The sequence below is a fragment of the Scyliorhinus torazame genome, chromosome 8, assembly GCF_047496885.1.
Source record: "Scyliorhinus torazame isolate Kashiwa2021f chromosome 8, sScyTor2.1, whole genome shotgun sequence".
Classification (NCBI taxonomy): Eukaryota; Metazoa; Chordata; class Chondrichthyes; order Carcharhiniformes; family Scyliorhinidae; genus Scyliorhinus; species Scyliorhinus torazame.
The window spans coordinates 262959541-262982279 of record NC_092714.1 but is presented as its reverse complement, the minus strand read 5'-3'; the positions used below and the strand labels follow the sequence as shown (position 1 = coordinate 262982279).

Genomic DNA, 22739 nt, shown 5'->3' with positions numbered 1-22739 from the left:
AGACTCTAAGTCATCATCTTCTCCCGGCTGCCAAAGTCTTGTCTGTAGTAACCGTGCTAAAGCTGCTTGGGGCGAATTGGGGTCCATCTCATCATTCCGGATGAGCCTGAACAAATTGTCTCGGTGCCAGAATCGTGTGTCAAGGTTGGAGCTATTGTGCTTCAATCCGTAATCGTCGGGCGGTGGGTCTGGGTCAGGGGCTATGATATAAGTGATCTCAAATGGGTCGGTAGAATCATGCTCAGATTCACTGGGTGTGGGGCCTGGTGCAGGGGTATAGTCGTAATGTGGTGTGCTGTGGCTGTCATTGTGATCGCTATCACTGTCGCTGTCGCTGCTGGTTGAGGGAAGGGAGAGGCGGAGCCGTGCCTCTGGGGGCGGAGTTGAAGTCGTGTCTGAGGACGGGCTGGAGTGGTTGGGGGAGGGTAGGAATACGTCATCTGTGGGCGGGGCGTGACCATCTGCTGCTGCGAGCAGGATGTGGTGTGTGTGGTTATTCTGCGAGCCGTAAGCCTTGAGCTGGTTTATATGAAACCACGCAGACTTACCATTTGGATAGGTTATTTGGTATACTGAGGGGCTGACTTTGTCCGAAATGGAGTACAGTCCGGAAAATTTTGGGGAAAGGAATGAAGTGGGGTCGTAAAGGGAAAGGATAACTTGTTGCCCTACTGTAAACTCAGTGGCATGTACTGTTTTATCGAAACAGGCCTTGCTCTGTTTCTTCCTGTTGCTTCTGGGGCGCGTTGCACTCTCATGCAAAGTGTCCTAGCTGTCCACAATTATAACATTCTTGGGGTTGGCTGTTCCTGCCCTCATTTACCCATGCGGGGTTCTGGTGTGCTTTAACTGGGTTAATTTCTGCCTGCTCTTCATCAGGTGTTATAAATGCGGTTTTGCCTGCAATTGATTGCTCCCAAGCGCAGGACAATCTCTTCAAAACCCATTTTTCATTGTGGGCCTCATCTCCACAGGGTGGAGAATCGGCGCCATCGGCGTCGGCATGGTCGGCACGGTGCCGTTCGGGGCACCCGCCGACTCTCTGACCCGGGCCAGCATGGGCTGGCGCGCCGTTTCTCCGGCCCAAACGGGACGAGCGGCCGTCACAAAAAAATCCGAGTCCCGCTGGCGCGGTTTTAACGTTCTCTGAGCCGGCGGGACCTCGGCATTGAAGGGTCTGGGGGTGGCCTGGGGTGGGGCAGGGGAGTCCGACCCCGGTGGGGGCCTCCGTTCTGGCCTGGCCCGCGATCGGGGCCCACCGATCGGCGGGCCGGCCTCTCTGGCTGGGGGCCTCCTTTCCTCCGCCCCGGCCCCTGTAGCCCTGCGCCATTTGGCGTCAGGGCCGGCGTGGGGAAGAAGGCCACTGCTCATGCGTTAGTTGGCGCCGGCCCAACTGCGCATGCGCAGACCCCGTGGTGCCAGGTTCACGCCGGGATCGGCAGCTGGAGCGGCGTGGGCCGATCCCGCGCTGTGCTAGCCCCCTGTGGGCCGGAGAATGTGGTCCCAGAACGGGCGCCGACGCCGGGGTAAAACACTCCCGTTTTTACGCCGGCGTTGACACTCTGCCGCCTGATGGGAGAATCCCGCCCATAACTGAGAATTGTTTTGGGAGAATCGCACCCTAAGTGTGGGATACTTCAGTTAGAATCTCCCCAAGCTCCAAAAAAATGAGTAACTGTGGGTGAATTGCAATCTGGATCACGGCCAAACATATATTGGGACAAGTTCGCCCAGTGTCTTTCTTCCTACAATTCTAGCTTGTCTAATTCTTGGAGAAAACGTTTCCAGTTGTTAGCGGAACTGGTTGCAGGTTCCGTATTAGAGGATTACCCAATTCATTTTTGAAAAGGGCGCTGCGTGGTTCAGTGTTTCGCATCAATCTAGTTTTACTGCAGCATAATGGAACATGAACCGGTGTCCGAAACATGTCTGTGACAGATTTAGACCGGAGAGAGAATTGTAGAAACGTCACCGACTGAGATGTTTGGCCCCGCACCAACTCATGAATTATAGTCGATGGTATGTCGAGATCAAAGTCCAGCTGGTTTGGCAACCCTTCCTGTACATTACTGCAAGTTGTTGTTGAGAAAATCCTCTGTTCTGGAAAGACCAGCTAAACAAATGGGTGTAAGACAAAATAACACACAGTAATGCAATGTTTGTTTTTCGTTCTGGAGATCTGGATATCCTTGTGTACGAATCGCAAAACGTTACCATGTAATTACTGCAAGTAATTGAGATGGCAAGCAGAGTGTTGCCTTTCTTGTGAGGGGGATGGACTATAAATGTAGGGATGCTTTGTTCCAGCTATTTCGGGCCTTGGTCACCTTCCGTTACTCCTTACAGACTCACATTGGAAGCAGATCAGAGTAGGTTCACTGGGCTGATTCTTGGGGCGAAGGGGTTGTCTTCTGAAGATAGGTTGAGCAGGCTGCAAGCTATACCCATTGGAGTTTAGAAGAATGCGAGGAGACCTTATTGAAATTGTTAAGATACCCTGGACCTGTGTGCGATCAATTCTAACCGCACTTGACCCCGAGTCAAAACACGGTTGAAATTAACGGTACGCAGTGTGTTGCACTGTTGCTTCACAGCGTCAGGGGTCCCGGGTTCGATTCCCTGCTTGGGTCACTGTGCGGAGTTTGCACGTTCTCCCCGTGTCTGCGTGGGTTTCCTCCGGGTGCTCCGGTTTCCTCCCACAGGTCCTGTAAGACGTGCTTGTTAGGTGAAGTGGACATTCTGAATTTTCCCTCTGTGTACCCGAACAGGCGTCGGAATGTGGTGACTAGGGGCTTTTCACAGTAACTTCATGGCAGTGTTAATGTAAGCCTACTTATGATACTAATAAAGATTATTATTATTTTAAAATACCATTGGCCTTCGGCAGCCCAGTAGCTATAATCACCTGGTTTACAAATTAAAACAAGATTAACTTTTTATTATTAACTACAATTAAATAGGCAACAAATATAACTGGTTAACTACTATCTAATCTCTAACCTTTTAACTTGCCAAACCCTCTTTACACACAGACAAACAAACACAGAGGGAAAAGAGGGGTGTAAAATAATGACAAAAGTAAAAGAATGAGTTTTTGCTTCACATGGATGTTTTCCAGTTAGTTGTTTCTTCAGTCTAGACTTTCAGGTGGATTTTGTATTTTCTTTCAGCTTCTAACGGTTTTCACTGTACACGCACAGAAATATCAGGCAGGCAGCACTTTAGAGAGAGAGGCAGAGAGGCAGCTTCTTCTTTCAATGTCTAGAAGCTTCTGCCTTCAGACAGTAGGCAGCAGAGCAGAGAGAGGGAGAGCTGCTTCCGCCTTGAGGATCCCATGGTTTCTCCCGGGTTCTCTCTGAAAAACCCACCTGACAGGAACCAATCGCTGTTGGTTGCCGGGCAGAATACTGTCCCTGGGCAATCCATTGGCCACCAGCCAACTAATTAAAACGATCCCCTCCAATCTCTTGGTGCATAAAGTCTGGGTTATTTTGTCCAAAATACAAAACTTTATAACACAGTGTACTATTTTGACACTTTGAGTTCCTTACTTCCTCTGCTCGATTTAAAGGTATATCTCCATTAATAATAAGAACATAAGAACTAGGAGCAGGAGTAGGCCATCTGGCCCCTCGAGCCTGCTCCGCCATTCAATGAGATCATGGCTGATCTTTTGTGGACTCAGCTCCACTTTCCGGCCCGAACACCATAACCATTGATCCCTCTATTCTTCAAAAAACTATCTTTATCTTAAAAACATTTAATGAAGGAGCCTCAACTGCTTCACTGGGCAAGGAATTCCATAGGTTCACAACCGTTTGGGTGAAGAAGTTCCTCCTAAACTCAGTCCTAATAATCCATGAGCCAAAAAGTTAATTTCAACCGTGTAGAGCTTCTGGGTCAAGTACGGTTGGAATTGACCAGGCACTGGCCCAGGGTGTCAGAAAAGTTTCAATAAGACCACCTCTCTTTCTTCTCAATGATTTAGATATGAATGTAGGAGGGTTGATCAGTAAGTTTGCGGATGATATGGGAATTGGTGGGGTGGTAAATAGTGAGGAGGATAGCCTTCGATTACAGGAAGATATAGACGGGCTGGTCAGATGGGCTGATCAGTGGCAAATGGAATTCAATCTGGATAAGTGTGAGATGATGCACTTGGGCAAAGAGGCAAGGGGAATACATGAATACATGGGGCGGCACGGTGGCACAGTGGTTAGGGACCTGAGTTTGATTCCAGCCTCGGGTCACTATCTGTGTGGAGTTTGCACGTGTCTACATGGGTTTCCTCCGGGTGTTCCGGTTTCCTCACACAATCCAAAGAAGTGCAGGTTAGGTGGATTGGCCATGCTAAATTGCCCCTCAGTGTCCAAAGGGTTAGGTGAGGTTACGGGGATAGGGTGGAGGCATGGGCTTAAGTAGGATGCTCTTTCCAAGAGCCGGTGCAGACTTGATAGGTTGAATGGCCTCCTTCTGCACTGTAGGGATTCTATGATAAACGGCAGGACCCTGGGAAGCACCGAGGATCAGAGAGATCTTGGTGTGCATGTACACCGGTCCCTTAAGGCAGTGTTCTTCAAACTTTTTTTCCGGGGACCCATTTTTACCAACCGGCCACCCTTCGGGACCCAACCCGGCCGACCTTCGCGACCCACACCGGCCGACCTGCGCGACCCACCATTTTCTCTTACCTTGTTTCCTGCTGACAAAAATGGAGGAAATGGTTTTGAGCCCTTGTACACGCTCCTCCAATGGAACCTGTTGGATGAAGGTGAATCCTTCCGGTGTCGGAAAGTATGGAGTCTCCATCTGTCCAAAGTTCTGAATTGTTTTCCTGTAAAATGTTATCAAATAAAATCCCCCCCGAATTTGTAAAAAAATAATTAAAATAAAATGAGTAAAATAAATGAAAAAAATGAATAAACCCCCCCGAACTTGTAAAAAAAAGAAGAAAATAAATGAATTTTTTAAAAAAATGAAATTGTAAAAAAAAAATGAATAAAATAAATGAAAAAAATAAAAATTAAATGTATAAAATAAATGAATAAATGAATACAAACCACTTCAGAACTTGTAAAACAAAAAGCTGCAACCGTTTAAAAAAAAATAGCGGCTGCACTGCGCATGCGCGCCCGATTATCGGCGCGTTGTGCGCCGATCATTGTGTGCGCATGCGTAATGCGGCTGAATTTGTTTTTTAACATGTTCGTGGCCGCTTGCAGCCGGCATTATGAAAAGCCGGCTGCTGCGCGGGGATTTGCGCGATCGGGAGCGCCGCGGACAACGGCTCCGCGACCCTCCCGACACCCGACTTTGAAGAACACTGCCTGAAGGTAGCACAGCAGGTGGATACAGTGGTTAAGAAGGCACATGGTATACTTGCCTTTATTGTCTGAGGCATAGAGCTTTAGAGCAGTGAGGTTATGCTGGAACTGTATAAAACATTGGTTAGGCCACAGCTAGAGCATTGTGTGCAATTCTGGATTCCACATATGGGATGTGATAGCACTGGAAAGGGTGCAGAAGAGATTTACCAGCGTGTTGCCTGGCTGGAGAGTTTTAATTATGAAGAGAGATTGGATAGACTGGGGTTGTTTTTCTTGGAGCACACGAGACTGAGGGGGGGGGACATGATTGAGATGTATAAAATAATGAGGGGCATAGATGGAGTAGACAGGAAGAAATTTTTCCCCTTGGTGGAGGGATCAATGACCAGGGGGCAGAGATTTAAGGTACGGGGCAGGAGGTTTAGAGAGGATGTGAGGGAAAACATTTTTACCCAGAGGGTGGTGGGAATGTGGAACTTGCTGTCTGAAAGGGTGGTGGAGCCAGAGACCCTCATAACATTTCCGAAATATTTAGGTGTGCACTCGCGATCCCAGGGCAGACACGGCTATGGGCCAAGTGCTGGAAAATGGGATTCGAATGGTCAGGTGGTGGGGGCAGCACGGTGGCGCAGTGGTTAGCACTGCTGTCTAACAGCGCCGAGGACCCGGGTTCGATCCCGGCCCCGGGTCACTGTCCATGTGGAGTTCGCACATTCTCCCCACATCTGCGTGGGTCTCATGCCCACAACCCAAAGGAATGTGCAGAGTAGGTGAATTGGCCACGCTAAATTGCCCCTTAATTGGAAAAAAATTAGAATGGTTAGGTGGTTGTTTTTGATCGTCACAGATGCAATGGGCTGCAGGGTCTTTTCTATGCTGTCCGATTCTATGACTCTGTGACTCTAAACTCCAATGGGTAGAGGCCCAGCCTCCTCAACCCTTCCTCAGAAGACAACCCGTTCGCCCCGAAAAGATGGGCACTGAAAAATAGGAAGTTAGGAAATCATTAGGAAGGGCCCTTACTACAACATGTAGGATTCTGAGCCAGCTCGGCAGGTTAGATGCTGGGGGAATGTTTCCATTGTTGGAGGAATCTAGAACCAAGAGACAAAATTTCAAAGTAAGGAGTCTTCAATTTAAGACGGAGGTGTGGAGGAATGTCTTCTCTCAGAAGATTGTTCGGGGTTTGGAATTCCCTCCCCCAGTGGCTGGGTCATTGAAAATAATCAAGGCAGATTTTTGATTTATAATTAAGGGTTTGATTTATAATTAAGGGTTATGGGGGGCAGCCAGAAAGTGGGGTTAAGGCCAGATCAGATCAGATCTTATTGAATGGCGGAGCAGGCTTGAGGGGCCGAATGGCTTCACCCATTCCTATTCCTTATGCTCTTATGCAGAGGAATGTAAAGGATACCCTGTTTGGTGGCCTGGCCAATATTTATCATTTTATTGATATCACAAGAAAAGGGTTTCTGGTGATTATTACATTGCTGTTGTGGGCACCTTCCCATGCAAATGAGTTGCCGTGTTTGTTACATAACAACAATGATTACACTTCAAAAATATTTCATTGACTGGAAAGGACTTTGAAACGCCAGATGATGGCAAAAGGTGCTATGTCCATGCAATTATTTTTTTAATGCAGATTACTCATGGGCGGCACGGTAGCATAGTGGTTAGCACAATTGCTTCACAGCTCCAGGGTCCCAGGTTCAATTCCCAGCTTGGGTCACTGTCTGTGCGGAGTCTGCACATCCTCCCCGTGTGTGCGTGGGTTTCCTCCGGGTGCTCCGGTTTCCTCCCACAGTCCAAAGATATGCAGGTTAGGTGGATTGGCCATGCTAAATTGCCCTTAGTGTCCAAAAAGGGTAGAATTACTGGGTTACGGGGATAGGGTGGAGGAGTGGGCTTAGGTAGGGTGCCCTTTCTAAGGGCCGGTGCAGACTCGATGGGCCGAATGGCCTCCTTCTGCACTGTAGATTCTATGACTCTTTCTGCTCTTCAGAAATGAAAAGCAGAAACCAGGACTTGATTGGCGACTGTTCCCCTTTTTAATCCACGTGGGTTCTCCCTGATTTTAGCGAGTGCTTTGAGGACAATTCCAACGAATCATCCTGTGAAGGTCGGAAATTAGTGGAGGCCCCCCCCCCACCAGCTCCGGCGACTCAGTGAAACCTCTGGGAGTAGCCGAGAAAAACAATGAATGAGTATGGGATTCATTGCATTCCAGTCTGTTCTTGGTTATAACCTCCGTATCGCTGTGGGCTGATGACTTCAAGCCAAGTTTCTGTTTAAATACTGGGTGACTGACTGCAATAAGAAACAGCCAAAACAAGTGTCTTGCCACTGGCCCACATCACTGAAATGACACAGAGCAGGTTAACCTTTCGGATTACTGAATGTCTTTTAGATTTTGACCGAGATAACGGCATCCGACAATGCCGTGAATATTATTTATTTTAAAGCTTAAGTTTACTGAGTTTTGTTTTCTTATTCTTTCATGGAATATGAATGTCGCTGGCAAGGCCAGCATTTGTTACCCGTCCATAATTGCCCTTGAGAGGGTGCTGTTGAACGAGGTTTGGTGAGTAACTGCAGTGCGTCTTGTATGTGGTACACACTGCTGTCACCGTACACCAGTGGTGGAGGGAACCAATTCAGGTGGTGAATGGGCTGCCGCTCAAATGGCCTGTTATGTCCTGGATGGTGTCGAGCCTCTTGAGAGTTGTTGGAGCTGCACTCATCCAGGCAAGTGGACAGTATTCCATCACACTCCTGACTTGTGCCTTGCAGATGGTGGACAGGCTTTAGGGGAGTCAGGAAGTAAGTTACTCATGCACAGTTGGTGATGTGCAATCTAATACCCCAGTGTTCTCTCAACAATCCGTAATCGTTAGTACCATTTCCCCTGTGGGCCAGCTAATTTTACATCCAAGACTGCTCCTATCACTCCCCCCTCCCTACCCACCACCCATGGGAACCCCAAGCCACGTCTTGCCAATAAGATGTTAGCCTTAGTCAGCGGTAGCACTCTTACCTTTAAGTCAGAGGGTTGTGGGTTCAAGTCCCACTCCAGAGCTTTGAGCTTGCAGTCTAAACTGACAGTCCAGTCCTGTTGGGAAGTGCTGCACTGCCAAAGGTGCCACCTTCCAAATGAGACACAATAGCAAGGCCCCGTCCACCTTGGTGGGCGTAAACGATCCACATGTCACTGTTTGAAGAAGAGTCGGTTGAGTTCTCGATCCCATTGTCAATATTTATCAACATCACCTCAATAAAGCAATTTCTGGGCATTACCTCATTGTTTGTGGGACCTCGCTGTGCATAAATTAGGTACTTCATTTCCTACATTGTATCAAATTGCATTTTGAAAGTGCTTCCTTGGCTGAAAGCTCTTTGGGGCGCCTCCCTTTGTTAGTGAAATGTGTTAAGATCAAGATAAGTTATTTCTTGTGGGCCAAATTGGAAAATTAAGTTGAACGTTGTTTCCTCTTTCTGACATCCATAAAGGTGCACAACGATTACAGATTTCACCCAAAACTGCAACAGTGGATCATTGCTCATCGGCTGGCAAAGGACAACGAAACTCTCCATTTCCATGGCATCAGGAAGGATGGGGACACAGCTTTTATGTATCTCCTGTCAGCCAAGCAGGCCAACATCACACAGAAACAACAGGAACAGGATTGGTTGTCGCTTCCGCAGCAAGCGGCAGAGATAGCCAGCGGTGAGCACTGGCTTCAGGAGATGCTCCTGGGAAATCTGGAACTCTCTCCCCATAACAAGCTGCTGAGGCTGGGAACCAATTGAAAATAAAAAAACCGAGATTGCTAAACTTCTGTTAGGTCAGGGTCATTAAGGGCTACTGGACAAAGGCGAGCAAATAGAGTTAAGATATGGTCGATCATAATGGGGGAGCAGTTTTGAGGGGCTGTCTACGTCAGCAGTTTTTATGGGCCAAATAGTTGGAGCTGTGAAGCGTGATTCCTGAAACAGTCGTTAATTAATGCGCTGTATTTTTAAAACAACGCAGAGTCTGAATCAGAGTCGGGGTGTGAAATGAAAATCACTTATTGTCACAAGTCGGCTTCAAATGAAGTTACTGTGAAATGCCCCTAGTCGCCACATTCCGGCGCCTGTTCGGGGAGGCTGGTACGGGAATTGAACCGTGCTGCTGGCCTGTCTTGGTCTGCTTTCAAAGCCAGCGATTTAGTCCTGTGCTAAACCAGCCTAATTTGGTGCCACTAGCCTCGAGGCCAGTTCCCCAGCCCGATCCTGACCCCAAATCATTTTAAGTGATAGAATTGGCATGTTGGGGCTAATTAGTGTTAATGAAGGGGTCTATTAAGGCCTCATTCCCATATCGACTGGGACTTCCACTCCACAATGCTGGCAGGTCTGCATGCAGGCCGATGCGATGGGCTCAGAGAGGGAGGAGGAGGCTACGAAAGATCCCAAACTCAGTGGGAAGACAGTGGCATAGCGCTAATAACCACGAAAGCGGGCGCTACCCAGTCCTACCCTGATTCCCCAGGATGGGGAGGTTTGTGGGCTCAGCGCACTACCTCTCCCCCCTTGGTGAATGGATACCTCTAAGCGCCACAAACAAATTTGGATTTGGATTTTTGTTTATTGTCACGTGTACAGTGTAAAGTATTTTTCTGCGGGCATCTCAACAGATCAAATTTCTCCCCTCAAATAAATAAAGATAGATTTCTAATATAAAATCAGGTAAATGTTGTCCCACCCTTGCACTCCCGGAAGTGTTCGAGCAGATATTTATACCGTTTCACAAATCATAGGCCCAAACATGACTGTGGCCAAAGTGAAAGACAAAGGCTTGACTTATTTGTCTGACATTCCACTTACTTCAAATAAGATCATAGAATTCCTACAGTGCAGAAGGAGGCCATTCAGCCCATCGAGTCTGCACCGGTCCTCTGAAAGAGCTCCCCCACCTAGGCCCATTCACATGCCCTATCCCTGTAACCCAACCTAACCTGCACATCCCTGGTCACCAAGGGGCAATTCATCATGGCCAATCCACCTAACCTGCACATCTTTGGACCGTGGGAGGAAACCGGAGCACCCGGTTTTGACAACCCACATACATTTGTTTTTTTAAAAGAGCTGGAGAAACTGGCCAGAGAAGATCCCGTCACCGCGAATCCAGTGGAAGTCATTCGAAACTTGAGATTGGGGGACGAGGGCGAAAGGTGCAACCCCGGCACATTTTAAAAATAGCAGATGAAGAATTGCCACACAAAACCTACTAACATCAGCAGCTGGCAAACTGAATCTGTGCATTTGTGCATGTGCAGGGACTTGTGAAGGATGGATTAGGTGCTCGACTCATCAAAATTATTGCATGATTCGGTTTAACAGAATACACCAAGTCGTGCTCTGTTCAAAGGACACTGGCGGGCAAAGGAGGATTATTTATTTCTTTACAGACAAATACATACATGCATTTGCATCATAAACTAAACCCAAGCATACATATCGACGGCATTATTGGAACCAAATTTCTATTAACTCAACCATGAATTTCTGATTCAAGATAATGTCCCGATTTGCACATGAGACATTAAACAGAAGTTCTGTCCACCACATCCACAAGGACAATTAGGGTTGGGCAGTAAAAGTGCCGGCCATATCCCGCGGAAGAATAGAAACAAAATTTCAGCCATGGACGCCTAAACACCTTTGGCACTATTCAAAGAAAACCACAAAAATAGTGGTGGTATTCTGAGCAAATTTAATCCCTTCGCCTACATCACAAATAAATTACAGCGTGTCTCATAGTCGTTTATTGGATCTTGCAGAGTGTAAAGAAGCAGTTATGCTTGCTTTCCCTTAGAGTCAATCTCCGCCTCCTTCGACAGGCCTCACTGGGTAATAGCTGGTCAGTACCGACATGTCTATAGACTTGGATCATTCTTAAAGGCTTATTTGCAAATTCCCTTAAATTAAAGAGTATCTACAGCACAGGAACTAGTCACTCAGCCCAACAAGTCCATGCTGATATATAAACTCTGTACTAGCCCCCACCTTCATCTTTTAAAAAAAACTTAGAGTCCCCAATTCTTTTTTTTCAATTAAGCGGCAATTTAGCAGCAATTTAGCGTGGCCAATCTGCCTACCCTGCACATTGTTTGTTTTGTGAGGGTGAGACAAGCAAGGGGAAATTTATATTAGTTCTTAAAAAGGCACAGCTTGGAGGAATGACCCCTCGATGACCCAGCGACCATTATGGATTTGTGGCCCATTGTGCGACCCTGCCCCCCCCCGACTTTGCATTCTGAGTCCATCACATTGACCCGGATCATGTTGTGCAATTTTGGTCTCCATATTTTAGGAAGGATGTCCTTGCGTTGGAGGTGACACAGCGAAGGTCCCCTGATTGGTCCCAGAGGTGAGGGGGGTTGCCCCATGATCAGAGGCTGAGTAAGTTTCCTGGAGTTCACAAGGAGGAGAGGTGATCTCGCTGTAACAGCACTTGAGAGGGTGGATGCTGCGAGATTGTTTCCGCTGGTCGGAGAATTTAAAACACGCTGGGAGTGGGGCCCAGTCTCAGGATAAAGGGTCCTTCCGTTAGGACTGAGATGAGGAGAAATAACTTTACTCAATGGATCTTTGAGTAATAGGTCTGCTGGCCAGTTCACAGGTTAATGACGGCACATATCGCAAAGTCGCCATTATTGTTCCAGCAAGATTTGAGCCAATGATTCTGAAAACAGATAAATATTCCAGAGAGAGAGAGTGCGTCAATCTTCAGTAATTATGGGGCTGTGTGGCTTACACAATTCTCACACAGCTGATTATATTTATCAGAAGAGTCTCAATAGTTTTTTAAAAGGAGAGATTTCAAGATATGTTAGGCACGGGATTTCATTTTCTGCTGATTAGAAGGATGATTTCTCAAAATTAAATTCATCCCTTTCTTCCAGCAACGCTCACTCCAAAACCGAATAATGTAGATGTCCTTCTTAAACTGGAACCTCGTGGAACCCAGGTCCAAATGCCCAAAGCAGCCGCTTTACCAGAAGCACCACCAAAGGTAGGTCCAGTTCTCATCACCAACTTCAGGGTGTGGACTGTTTAAAAAAGGAGTGCAAGTCGTGGTCTACAGGTTAGTAAACTTACCTTTGCATCAAAGGACCACCTTACACCATGTCAGCTTCATTCTTGACGGTTATTGAATCTCTTATTTCAGTCAGTCAATCGAGAACCAATCTTCTCACAATTGATCTTAAACCTTTTTAGTTATTCTTTCAAGAGGTATGTGCATCGCTTGCCAGGCCAGCACTTTTATTGAAAATCGCTAATTGCCCTTTAAAAGGTCGTGTGAGCCTCCTCCTTGAACCGTGTAGGTACACCCACTGTGCTGTTAGGAAGGAGTTCTAGGATTTTGCCCCAGCGATGGTGAAGAAACGACCGATATATTTCCAAGTCAGGATGGAGAGTGGCTTGCGGGGGGGGAAGTTGGGGGCGATGGTGTTTTCAGGGATCTGTTACCCCCGTCCTTCTGGGTGGCAGAGGTTGCAGGTGTGGAAGGTGCTGTCGAAGGAGCCTTGGTGAGTTGCTGCAGTGCATCATGTAGATGGTGCACACGGCTGCCACTGTGCGCCAATGGTGGAGGGAGTGAATGTTTAAGGTGGGATTGGGGTGCCAATCGAGCCAGGCTGCTTTGTCCAGGATGGTGTTGAGCTTCTTTTTAAAAAAAATAAGTTTATTAAGAATTTTTAAACAAAAATTTCAACCATACAAACACCCCCCCCCCCCCCCCCCCCCCGGGTTGCTGCTGTCGACCGAACTTCATCTAACGCTCCGCGAGATAGTCGAGGAACGGTTGCCACCGCCTGGAGAACCCCTGCACAGACCCTCTCAGGGCAAACTTTATCCTCTCCAACTTGATAAACCCTGCCATGTCATTTATCCAGCCCTCCACGCTGGGGGGCTTCGCATCTTTCCACACTAACAAGATTCTTCGCCGGGCTACCAGGGACGCAAAGGCCAGGATACCGGCCTCTTTCGCCTCCTGCACTCCCGGCTCGTCCGCTACTCCAAATAATGCTGGCCCCCAACTTGGCTTGACCTGGACTTTCACCACCTGAGATATTGCTCCCGCCACTCCCCTCCAGAACCCCTCCAGTGCCGGGCACGACCAAAACATATGGGCATGGTTCGCCGGGCTTCCTGAGCACCTCCCGCATCTGTCCTCCACCTCAAAGAACCTACTCAGCCTCGCCCCCGTCATATGCGCTCTGTGAACAACCTTAAATTGTATCAGGCTAAGCCTGGCACACGAGGAAGAGGAATTAACCCTACTTAGGGCATCAGCCCACAAACCCTCCTCAAACTCCTCCCCCAGCTCCTCTTCCCATTTACACTTCAGCTCCTCTACCAAAGCCCCCCCCTCTTCTTTCATCGCCTGGTATATCGCCGACACCTTCCCCTCTCCGACCCATACGCCCGAAATCACCCTATCTTGAATCCCCTGTGCCGGGAGCAGCAGGAATTCCCTCACCTGCCGCCTCACAAACGCCCTCATTTGCATGTACCTGAAAGCGTTTCCCGGGGGTAGTCCAAACTTCTCCTCCTCCTCCTCCGAGAAGCTCGCAAACGTCCCATCGATGAACAGGTCCCCCATTCTTCTAATCCCTGCCCGATGCCAGCTCTGAAACACCCCGTCCATCCTTCCTGGGACAAACCGATGGTTGTCTCTAATCGGGGACCACATCGAGGCTCCCATCGCACCCCTATGTCGTCTCCACTGCCCCCAGATCTTTAGCGTTGCCGCCACGACCAGTCTCGTGGTGTACCTTGTCGGCGAGAGCGCCAGCGGTGCCGTCACCAGCGCCCCCAGGCTCGTTCCTTTGCAGGACGCCATCTCCATCCTCTTCCATGCCGCCCCCTCTCCCTCCATCACCCACTTACGGATCATCGCCACGTTGGCTGCCCAGTAGTAGCCACCCAAATTCGGCAACACCAGCCCTCCTCTATCTCTACTACGCTCCAGGAACCCCCTCCTTACCCTCGGGGTTTTACTCGCCCACACAAAACCCATAATGCTCCTGCTTACCCTCTTAAAAAAGGCCTTGGTGATCACAATTGGAAGGCATTGGAATACAAAAAGAAACCTCGGGAGGACCACCATTTTGATCGACTGTACCCTGCGCGCTAGCAAGAGTGGCAACATGTCCCACCGTTTAAAGTCCTCCTCCATTTGCTCCACCAGCCGCGTCAAATTAAGTTTGTGCAGTGCCCCCCCAGCTCCTAGCTACCTGGATCACCAAGTATCGAAAGCTCCATTCCGCCCTCCTCAACGGTAGGTCGTCTATCCCTCTTCCCTGATCCCCCGGATGCACCACAAAGAACTCACTCTTCCCTACATTAAGCTTGTAGCCCGAGAAGTCCCCAAACTCCCTTAGGATCTGCATGACCTCCACCATCCCCTCCACTGGATCTGCCACATACAGCAACAGGTGGTCTGCATATAGTGACACTCAATGCTCCTCTCCCCCTCGAAACACCCCCCTCCATTTCCTGCACTCCCTTAACGCCATGGCCAAGGGTTCAATTGCCAATGCAAACAACAGGGGGGACAGGGGGCACCCCTGCCTCGTCCCTTGATACAGCCGGACGTACTCCGACCTCCGCCGATTCGTAAGCACATTCGCCACCGGGGCTCTATATAGGGGCTTAACCCAGCTAATAAACCCTCCCCCGAACCCAAACCTCCGCAACACTTCCCAGAGATACTCCCACTCTACTCGGTCAAAGGCCTTCTCCGCGTCCATAGCTGCCACTATCTCCGCCTCTCGCTCCACCGATGGCATCATAATCACATTCAGGAGCCTCCGCACATTGGTATTTAGCTGCCTGCCCTTTACAAATCCCGTCTGGTCCTCGTGAATCACCCCCGGGACACAGTCCTCAATCCTCGTAGCCAACACTTTTGCCAGCAACTTAGCATCTACGTTGAGGAGCGAGATTGGCCTATATGACCCGCATTGCAGTGGGTCCTTATCCCGCTTCAGCATCAAAGAGATTATCGCCTCCGACATTGTCGGGGGCAGGGTCCCCCCCTCCCTTGCCTCATTGAAAGTCCTTACCAGCAACGGGTCTAACAGGTCTACATACTTCCTATAGAACTCCACCGGGAATCCATCCGGTCCCGGGGCCTTCCCTGCCTGCATGCTCCCCAGTCCTTTAACCATCTCCTTCACCCCAATTGGCGCCCCCAAACCAGCCACCTCCTGCTCCTCCACCCTCGGGAACCTCAGTTGGTCCAAGAATCGTCGCATCCCCTCTTTTCCCCCTGGGGGCTGGGACCTATACAGTTCCTCGTAGAAGGCCTTGAATGCCTCATTCACTTTCACCGCACTCCGCACCGTAGTTCCCCTTCCATCCTTGACTCCACCTATTTCCCTCGCTGCCATCCTCTTACGGAGCCGATGTGCCAGCATCCGACTCGCCTTCTCCCCAGACTCATACATCGCCCCCTGTGCCTTCCTCCACTGTGCCTCTGCCTTCCCTGTGGTCAACAGGTCGAACTCCGTCTGGAGACTTTGTCTCTCCCTGAGTAGTCCCTCATCAGGGGCCTCTGCATATCTCCTGTCCACTCTTAAAATCTCCCCCACTAACCTCTCCTTTTCTCTGCCCTCTCTCTTCTCCCTATGAGCCCTGATGGAGATTAACTCTCCCCTGACCACCGCCTTCAGCGCCTCCCATACTCCCACCTGCACCTCCCCGTTGTCGTTGGCCTCCAGATACCTTTCGATACACCCCCGCACACTTCCTCATCTGCCAACAGTCCCACATCCAACCGCCACAGCGGGCGTTGGTCCCTCACCTCCCCCAGCTTTAGTTCCACCCAGTGCGGGGCGTGGTCTGAAATGGCTATGGCCGAATACTCCGTTCCCTCCACTTTCGGGATCAATGCCCTGCCCAGAACAAAAAAATCTATCCGGGAGTAGGCCTTGTGTACATGGGAGAAAAAAGAAAATTCTCTGGCCAAAGGCCTGGCAAATCTCCATGGATCTACTCCCCCCATCTGGTCCATAAACCCCCTGAGCACCTTGGCCGCAGCCGGCCTCTTTTCGGCCCTGGATCTGGAGCGATCCAGTGCGGGGTCCAACACCGTGTTGAAATCCCCACCCATTATCAAACTTCCTACCTCCAAGTCCGGAATACGCCCCAACATACGTTTCATGAATCCAGCATCGTCCCAATTCGGGGCGTATACATTTACCAATACCACCCCCATCCCCTGCTACCTAGCACTCACCATCACATATCGGCCTCCATTGTCCGCTACCATGTTCTTGGCCTCAAACGACATCCGCTTCCCCACCAGTATTGCCACCCCTCGATTCTTCGCATCCAGCCCCGAATGGAACACCTGTCCTCCCCATCCCTTCCTTAACCTGACCTGATCTGCCACCTTCAGATGTGTCTCCTGAAGCATGACCACGTCTGCCTTCAGTCCCTTTAAGTGCGCGAACACTCGAGCCCTCTTAACCGGCCCATTTAGGCCTCTCACATTCCACGTGATCAGCCGGATTGGGGGGCTACCCCCCCCCCCCCCCCCCCCCCCCCCACCGACCAGCCATCTCCTATTTTAGGCCAGTCCCGTGCCCGCGTCTCCCGCACCCTCCAGTCCCCCAGACGGGGAACCCCCGCCCCGACCACCTCTTCCACTTTCAGTTCCCCCTCGGCCAATGCAGCAGCAACCATATTGTCCCCCCCACCCCCCCCCCCCCCGGCTAGATCCAAATCTAGCTATTTTGCTCCCCCCATAATACTTCCGTAAGTCAGCTGACTCCTGCTGACCCCGGCGTCTCCCGCCTTCCCGTTGACTCCCCACCGTGTGGAAATCCCTCCTCCACCTTGCGCTCCTCCATCCCCCCCCCTCCCTAACGCGGGAAAAAGCCCGCGCTTTCCTGAGCCAGCCCCGCCCCCTGTGGCGCAGCTCCTGTTGTGGCCTTATCCCAATTCCCCCATCTCCGAGTCTCACCTCCCTCCAGCACCGACGCCCACATTCCTCACTGTCCCCCCATCAAAAACTCTTCCCCCATCCCCATCCATCGTCCCACCCGTGAAACATTCTTTACCCATATTTACAACCCTGTATACAGTCAACATCTCCCCCACAACCACAGTCCCTCAGTTTGAGTCCAATTTTTCCGTTTGGATAAAGGTCCAAGCCTCTTCTGGCGTTTCGAAATAGTGGTGTCGGTCCTGATAAGTGACCCACAGTCGCGCTGGCTGCAGCATTCCGAATCTCACCTTTTTTTATGCAGCACCGCCTTGGCCCGGTTGAAGCCAGCTCTCCTCTTTGCCACCTCCGCGCTCCAGTCCTGGTGGACTCGGATCACCGCATTCTCCCATCTACTGCTCCGCTCCTTCTTGGCCCATCTCAGGACACTCTCTCTGTCCGCGTAACGATGGAACCTCGCCACTATCGCCCTTGGCGGCTCGCCAGCCTTGGGTCTCCTCGCCAGGACCCGGTGAGCCCCTTCTAGCTCCAGGGGGCTCGGAGAGGCCTCCGCACCCATCAGTGAATGGAGCATCGTGCTCACATACACCCCGGCATCAGCCCCCTCCACTCCTTTGGGGCAACCGGAAGTCGGTGTTGAGCTTCTTGAGTGTTGTTGGAGCTGCACTCATCCACAGGCAACTTCATCACACTCCTGACTTGCTTTGTGCCTTGTGGTTGGTGGATATGCTTTGGCGAGTCAGGAGGTGAGTTACTGCCTCCCTTTCCAAAATGCTATACACAACCTCACTATGTTCCTAAAATCCTTTCTTTTTTTAAATTAATTTAGAGTGCCCAATTCATTTTTTCCAATTAAGGGGCAATTTAGTGTGGCCAATCCACCTAGCCTGCACATCTTTGGGTTGTGGGGGCGAAACCCACACAAACACGGGGCGAATGTACAAACTCCACACGGACAGTGACCCAGAGCCGGGATCGAACCTGGGACCTCAGCGCCGTGAGGCAGCAATGCTAACCACTGTGCTGCCCAGGAGAAACAAATAGCTTCCTCTTTTTCTCCCTATTAGATTGGCTGGGAGTGTTTGGGTTGCACCTACATTAATAAGCCAACTCGTCCAGGATGTGAGATGTGCAGCACAGCTAGACCAGACAACTACCAGATACCGGACCTGTATCAGCCCGATGAAGAGGAACTGCAGAGGATGAAGAATGAAGAAGAAAATTATCAGCAATACGAACAGGTGACCCTTTCGCCATTTTTCAGTACCTATTTGGCATTTCACGTTGCTGTCTGATTTCTGGGTGTCTTGTTCTCGCAGTCCACGGTGAGCTTTTACTATTCCCCCATTTAATGATGATCCGTTATCATTATCATGGATAACGATAGCCTCTCATAAAATTCCTATAGGCCTGTGTGTACCTCTCTACTTACACACAAGGAGCTTTCCCAACCCCGTGCTGCAGGGGGTGAAAGAGGGGGGGGCAGGAAATTTAGAAAGCAGCAGGTTCGCTGTGACACGTTCCCGCTCCAGGTGAACACCCAGTGGTGGGCCCCGAGGCGCAATCGGCTGCCCACCCACAGGAAGCATAGAAACAATTGAGGGAGTTAAAGCCACAATTGCTGTCGATTTTCAGAGAGGGCGGCAGTTTTTCTGGCACCGCACTGCCTGTAAACCCCCACTCCCCCACCCCAACCACCACCCTGCTGTGTCAGGTAGTGTCATAGCGGGAGGTCCAAGTAGAGTTGCCAACCGTGATTAAATGTATTCCTGGAGGTTTCATCATGATTTGTCCCCCGCACTCCAGCCATTCACCAGCCAACGCATTGATCCTTGTGACGTACTGCCCCCCCCCCCCCCCCACCCCCCCCACCCCCCCCCCCCCCCCCCCAACACCACTAAACATCTTTGTTGACTACTGGAAACCTCCAGTCAAGCTGCCATATTGAATAATGTCAGCCAAACAACCTTTTTTTAAACCCATTTTCACAGTGTTTGTTTGCTAAAGAGAAATGTTCAAAGAAAATGATTTAAAAAGTGATATGTTTTCAATGTCCCGGACAATTTTATTCCAGGTCGCACACAGCAGTGTCTGGGGATTGATCTTCAATTGAACCCAGGTCCCTGGTGCTGTGAGGCAGCAGTGCTAACCACTGTGCCACCATGCTGCCCTTTAACCTTAACTCGGTGTTTCTTTCACAGTGCTAGTAAGAAACCGCCTGCTGGTGGCACCTGTACAGTTGGTTCGGTGGCTAGAGAGGTAGCTACCCGGTAAGCCTAATAGAGGTCTTTCAAATTGTGAAAGGATTTGATCGAGAGGACAGAAAGGGAACGTTTTCAGATGTGGGGAAGAACATAACTAGAGACCATCGATATAAGATAGTCACCAAGACGTCCAATAGGGAATTCAGAAGAAACCTCTTCAGCCAGAGAGTGGTGAGAATGTGGAGCTCACTACCACAGGGAGTGGCTGAAGTGAATCCTACAGATGCATCTAAGGGGATAGACAAGCACATGAGGGAGGAGGGAAGAGAGGATAACGATGATAGACTTGGATGAGGAAAGATGGGAGGGGGCTCGGGCAGAACATAAGCATCAGGATAGAATTGGTTGGGACGAATGGCCTGTTTCTGTGCTGTGGATGGAAGGTAACATGATTATCTTTGTTTTACAAACAGTCCAAGGTACTGAAACGGCAACAGAACTACAAACTTCTGTTGGAAACGGATGAACAAAACCTGATATCGACCGGGCAGGACTTTGAATGTCCAATCTGCTTAAACACCTTCGACACTGGTGAAGGCGTGACTCTTCGAGAGTGCCTACACCCCTTTTGCAAGTAAGAGAAATGTTCTTGTGCATTCGTAGGAGAGGGAAATCCTGGAGCTCGCTGCAATTGATCAGTGCTTTAATATGGAATGATGGGAAACTTCCTCAATTATCTGGGGCTGGTTTAGCACAGGGCTAAAGAGCTGGATTTTAAAGCAGACCAAGGCAGGCCAGCAGTGCGGGTTCAGTTCCTGTTCCAGCCTCCCCGAGCAGGCCTGGAATGTGGCGACTAGGGGCTTTTCACAGTAACTTCATTTGAAGCCTACTTGTGACAATAAGCGATTTTCATTTTTCATTTCATTCATTTTTTCATAGAATTTACAGTGCAGAAGGAGGCCATTCGGCCCATCGAGTCTGCACCGGCTCTTGGAAAGAGCACCCTACCCAAGGTCAACACCTCCACCCTATCCCCATAACCCAGTAACCCCACCCAACACTAAGGGCAATTTTGGACACGAAGGGCAATTTATCATGGCCAATCCACCTAACCTGCACATCTTTGGACTGTGGGAGGAAACCGGAGCACCCGGAGGAAACCCACGCACACACGGGGAGAACGTGCAGACTCCGCACAGACAGTGACCCAAGCCGGAATCGAACCTGGGACCCTGGAGCTGTGAAGCAATTGTGCTGTCCACAATGCTACCGTGCTGCCCTTTCATTTCATTCATTCAATTACACTTGCTCCTAAACTAGGAAGCAGTCATGTCAGAGAATCAGAGAAATTTATCTCCAGATGGAGGCCATTTGGTCCAACAGGACTCTGCTGGTTCTTTAGAAGAGCAGTCCTGTCTCTTGTGCCCATTTTGTGTCCATAACCCTGTGTATTTTCCTTCAAATACTAATCCAACTCCTTTTCAAATTCTTTATGGAATCAGTTTCCTTCACCTTTTCAGGTGGGTTATTCCAGATGTTGGCAGCGCACTGAATGAAAACATTTCTCCTTCTCTGCCTTCTTGATGATTATGGATTTTGGGACTTCTAGTTATTGACTCACTTTCCAGAGGGAAAGGTTTTTCTTTATCCACTCTAACCAACACCTCTCGCCATCTTGAAAACCCCTGTTAGATCACTTCTTAACCTTCTTTATTCCAAGAAGAACAACCACAACTTTTTTGATACCTGCTCACAACTGAAGTCCTTCATGGAACTGTATCAGCACAGAAAGAGGCCATTCAGCCCATCGTACCTGCACTGGCTGAGAATATTAGCCGCCCATTCTAATCCCAATTCAATCACCAATCCAGGTATCCACCACCCTCTGGAAGAAACATTTTTCCTAATTTCCCCTCTAACCCTTCTACCAATCACCTTAAATCTATGCCCCCTGGTAATTGACCCCTTAGCGAGGGGAAAACATGGCGGGATTCTCCCCTACCCGGCGCCGAGGAGTGGCGTGAACCACTCCGGCGTCGGGCCACCCCGAAGGTGCGGAATCCCGGGGCCAGATCCCCCCGCGTCCCCCCGAGGACCCCGGAGGCCGCTCACGCAGCCAGGTCCCGCCAGTAAATACCAGGTCTATTTTACGCCGGCGGGAGCGGCCGAAAGTGGGCGGCCACTCGGCCCATTGCTGGCCGGAGAATCGCCGGGGGGGGGGCGGCCGTTGCCAGCGGCCGCCGACCGGCGCGGAGCGATTCCCGCCCCTGCCAAATCCCCGGCGCCGGAGAATTTGGCAGCCGGCGGGGGCGGGATACACGCCGCCCCCCAGTGAATTTCCGACCCAGCAGGGGGTCGGAGAATCCCACCCCAGGTCTTTCCTGTCCACTCTATTTAGGCACCTCGTAATTTTGTACACCTCAACTAGGTCACCCCTCATCCCCCTCTGCACGGAAGAAAACAACCCTAGCCCATCCAATCTCTCCTCATAGCTGCAATTTTCAAGCCTTGGCAACATTCTTGTAAATCTCCTCTGCACGCTCTCCAGAGCAATTATGTCTTTCCCATAATGTGGTGACCAGAACTGTACACACAACACCAGCTGTGATCTAACCAGTGTTTTAGACGGCTCCATCATTACATCTCTGCTTTTTTATTCAATACCCCGTCCAATAAAGGAAAGTATTTCATATGCTTTCTTATCCTTCTATCCACCTGTACTGCCACCTTCAAGGACCTGTGGACATGCACTCACACTGCCTCTACCTTTCTCAATATCCTCCTGTTTATTGTGGATTTCCTTGCTTTCTTTGCCCTCCCAGAATGCACTACCTCTCACTACCTCGCCTCTGGTCACATTCTGATAAAACTCTTCTGTACCCTTTCCCACATCTTTCCTGACGTGTGATGCCCAGAATTGTCCACCATACATCCAGCTGAGGCTTAACTTGTGATTGCTAGCATGATCTTTTTATTTCTTCATGAGCTTTGGCCATTCTTTGCCTAATTCTAATTACACTTGAACTGTGTGGCCATTCCACAGGACAAGTATGAGTCAACCACATTGCTGTGAGTCTGGAGTCACAGGTAGGCCAGACCGGGTAAAGATGGCAGATTTCCTTCCCTAAAGGACATTAGTGAACCAGCTAGGTTTCTTGCGACAATCAATGATAGTTGTCTTGGTCACCATGGACTAGCTTAATT

General features: G+C 49.9%; 1 protein-coding gene across 2 annotated transcripts in view; it reads left to right on the top strand.

Annotated features, from left to right (window-relative positions):
* Nucleotides 1-22739, top strand: part of rbck1 (RanBP-type and C3HC4-type zinc finger containing 1) — a 60145-nt gene that overhangs the window by 23136 nt on the left and 14270 nt on the right. For both annotated transcript variants that reach the window (XM_072515237.1, XM_072515238.1), the window contains exons 5-8: nucleotides 8838-9054; nucleotides 12278-12387; nucleotides 18399-18572; nucleotides 20009-20169. In XM_072515237.1, the coding sequence (XP_072371338.1) occupies nucleotides 8838-9054; nucleotides 12278-12387; nucleotides 18399-18572; nucleotides 20009-20169 (662 nt within the window). The remainder of the gene's footprint in view (nucleotides 1-8837; nucleotides 9055-12277; nucleotides 12388-18398; nucleotides 18573-20008; nucleotides 20170-22739) is intronic.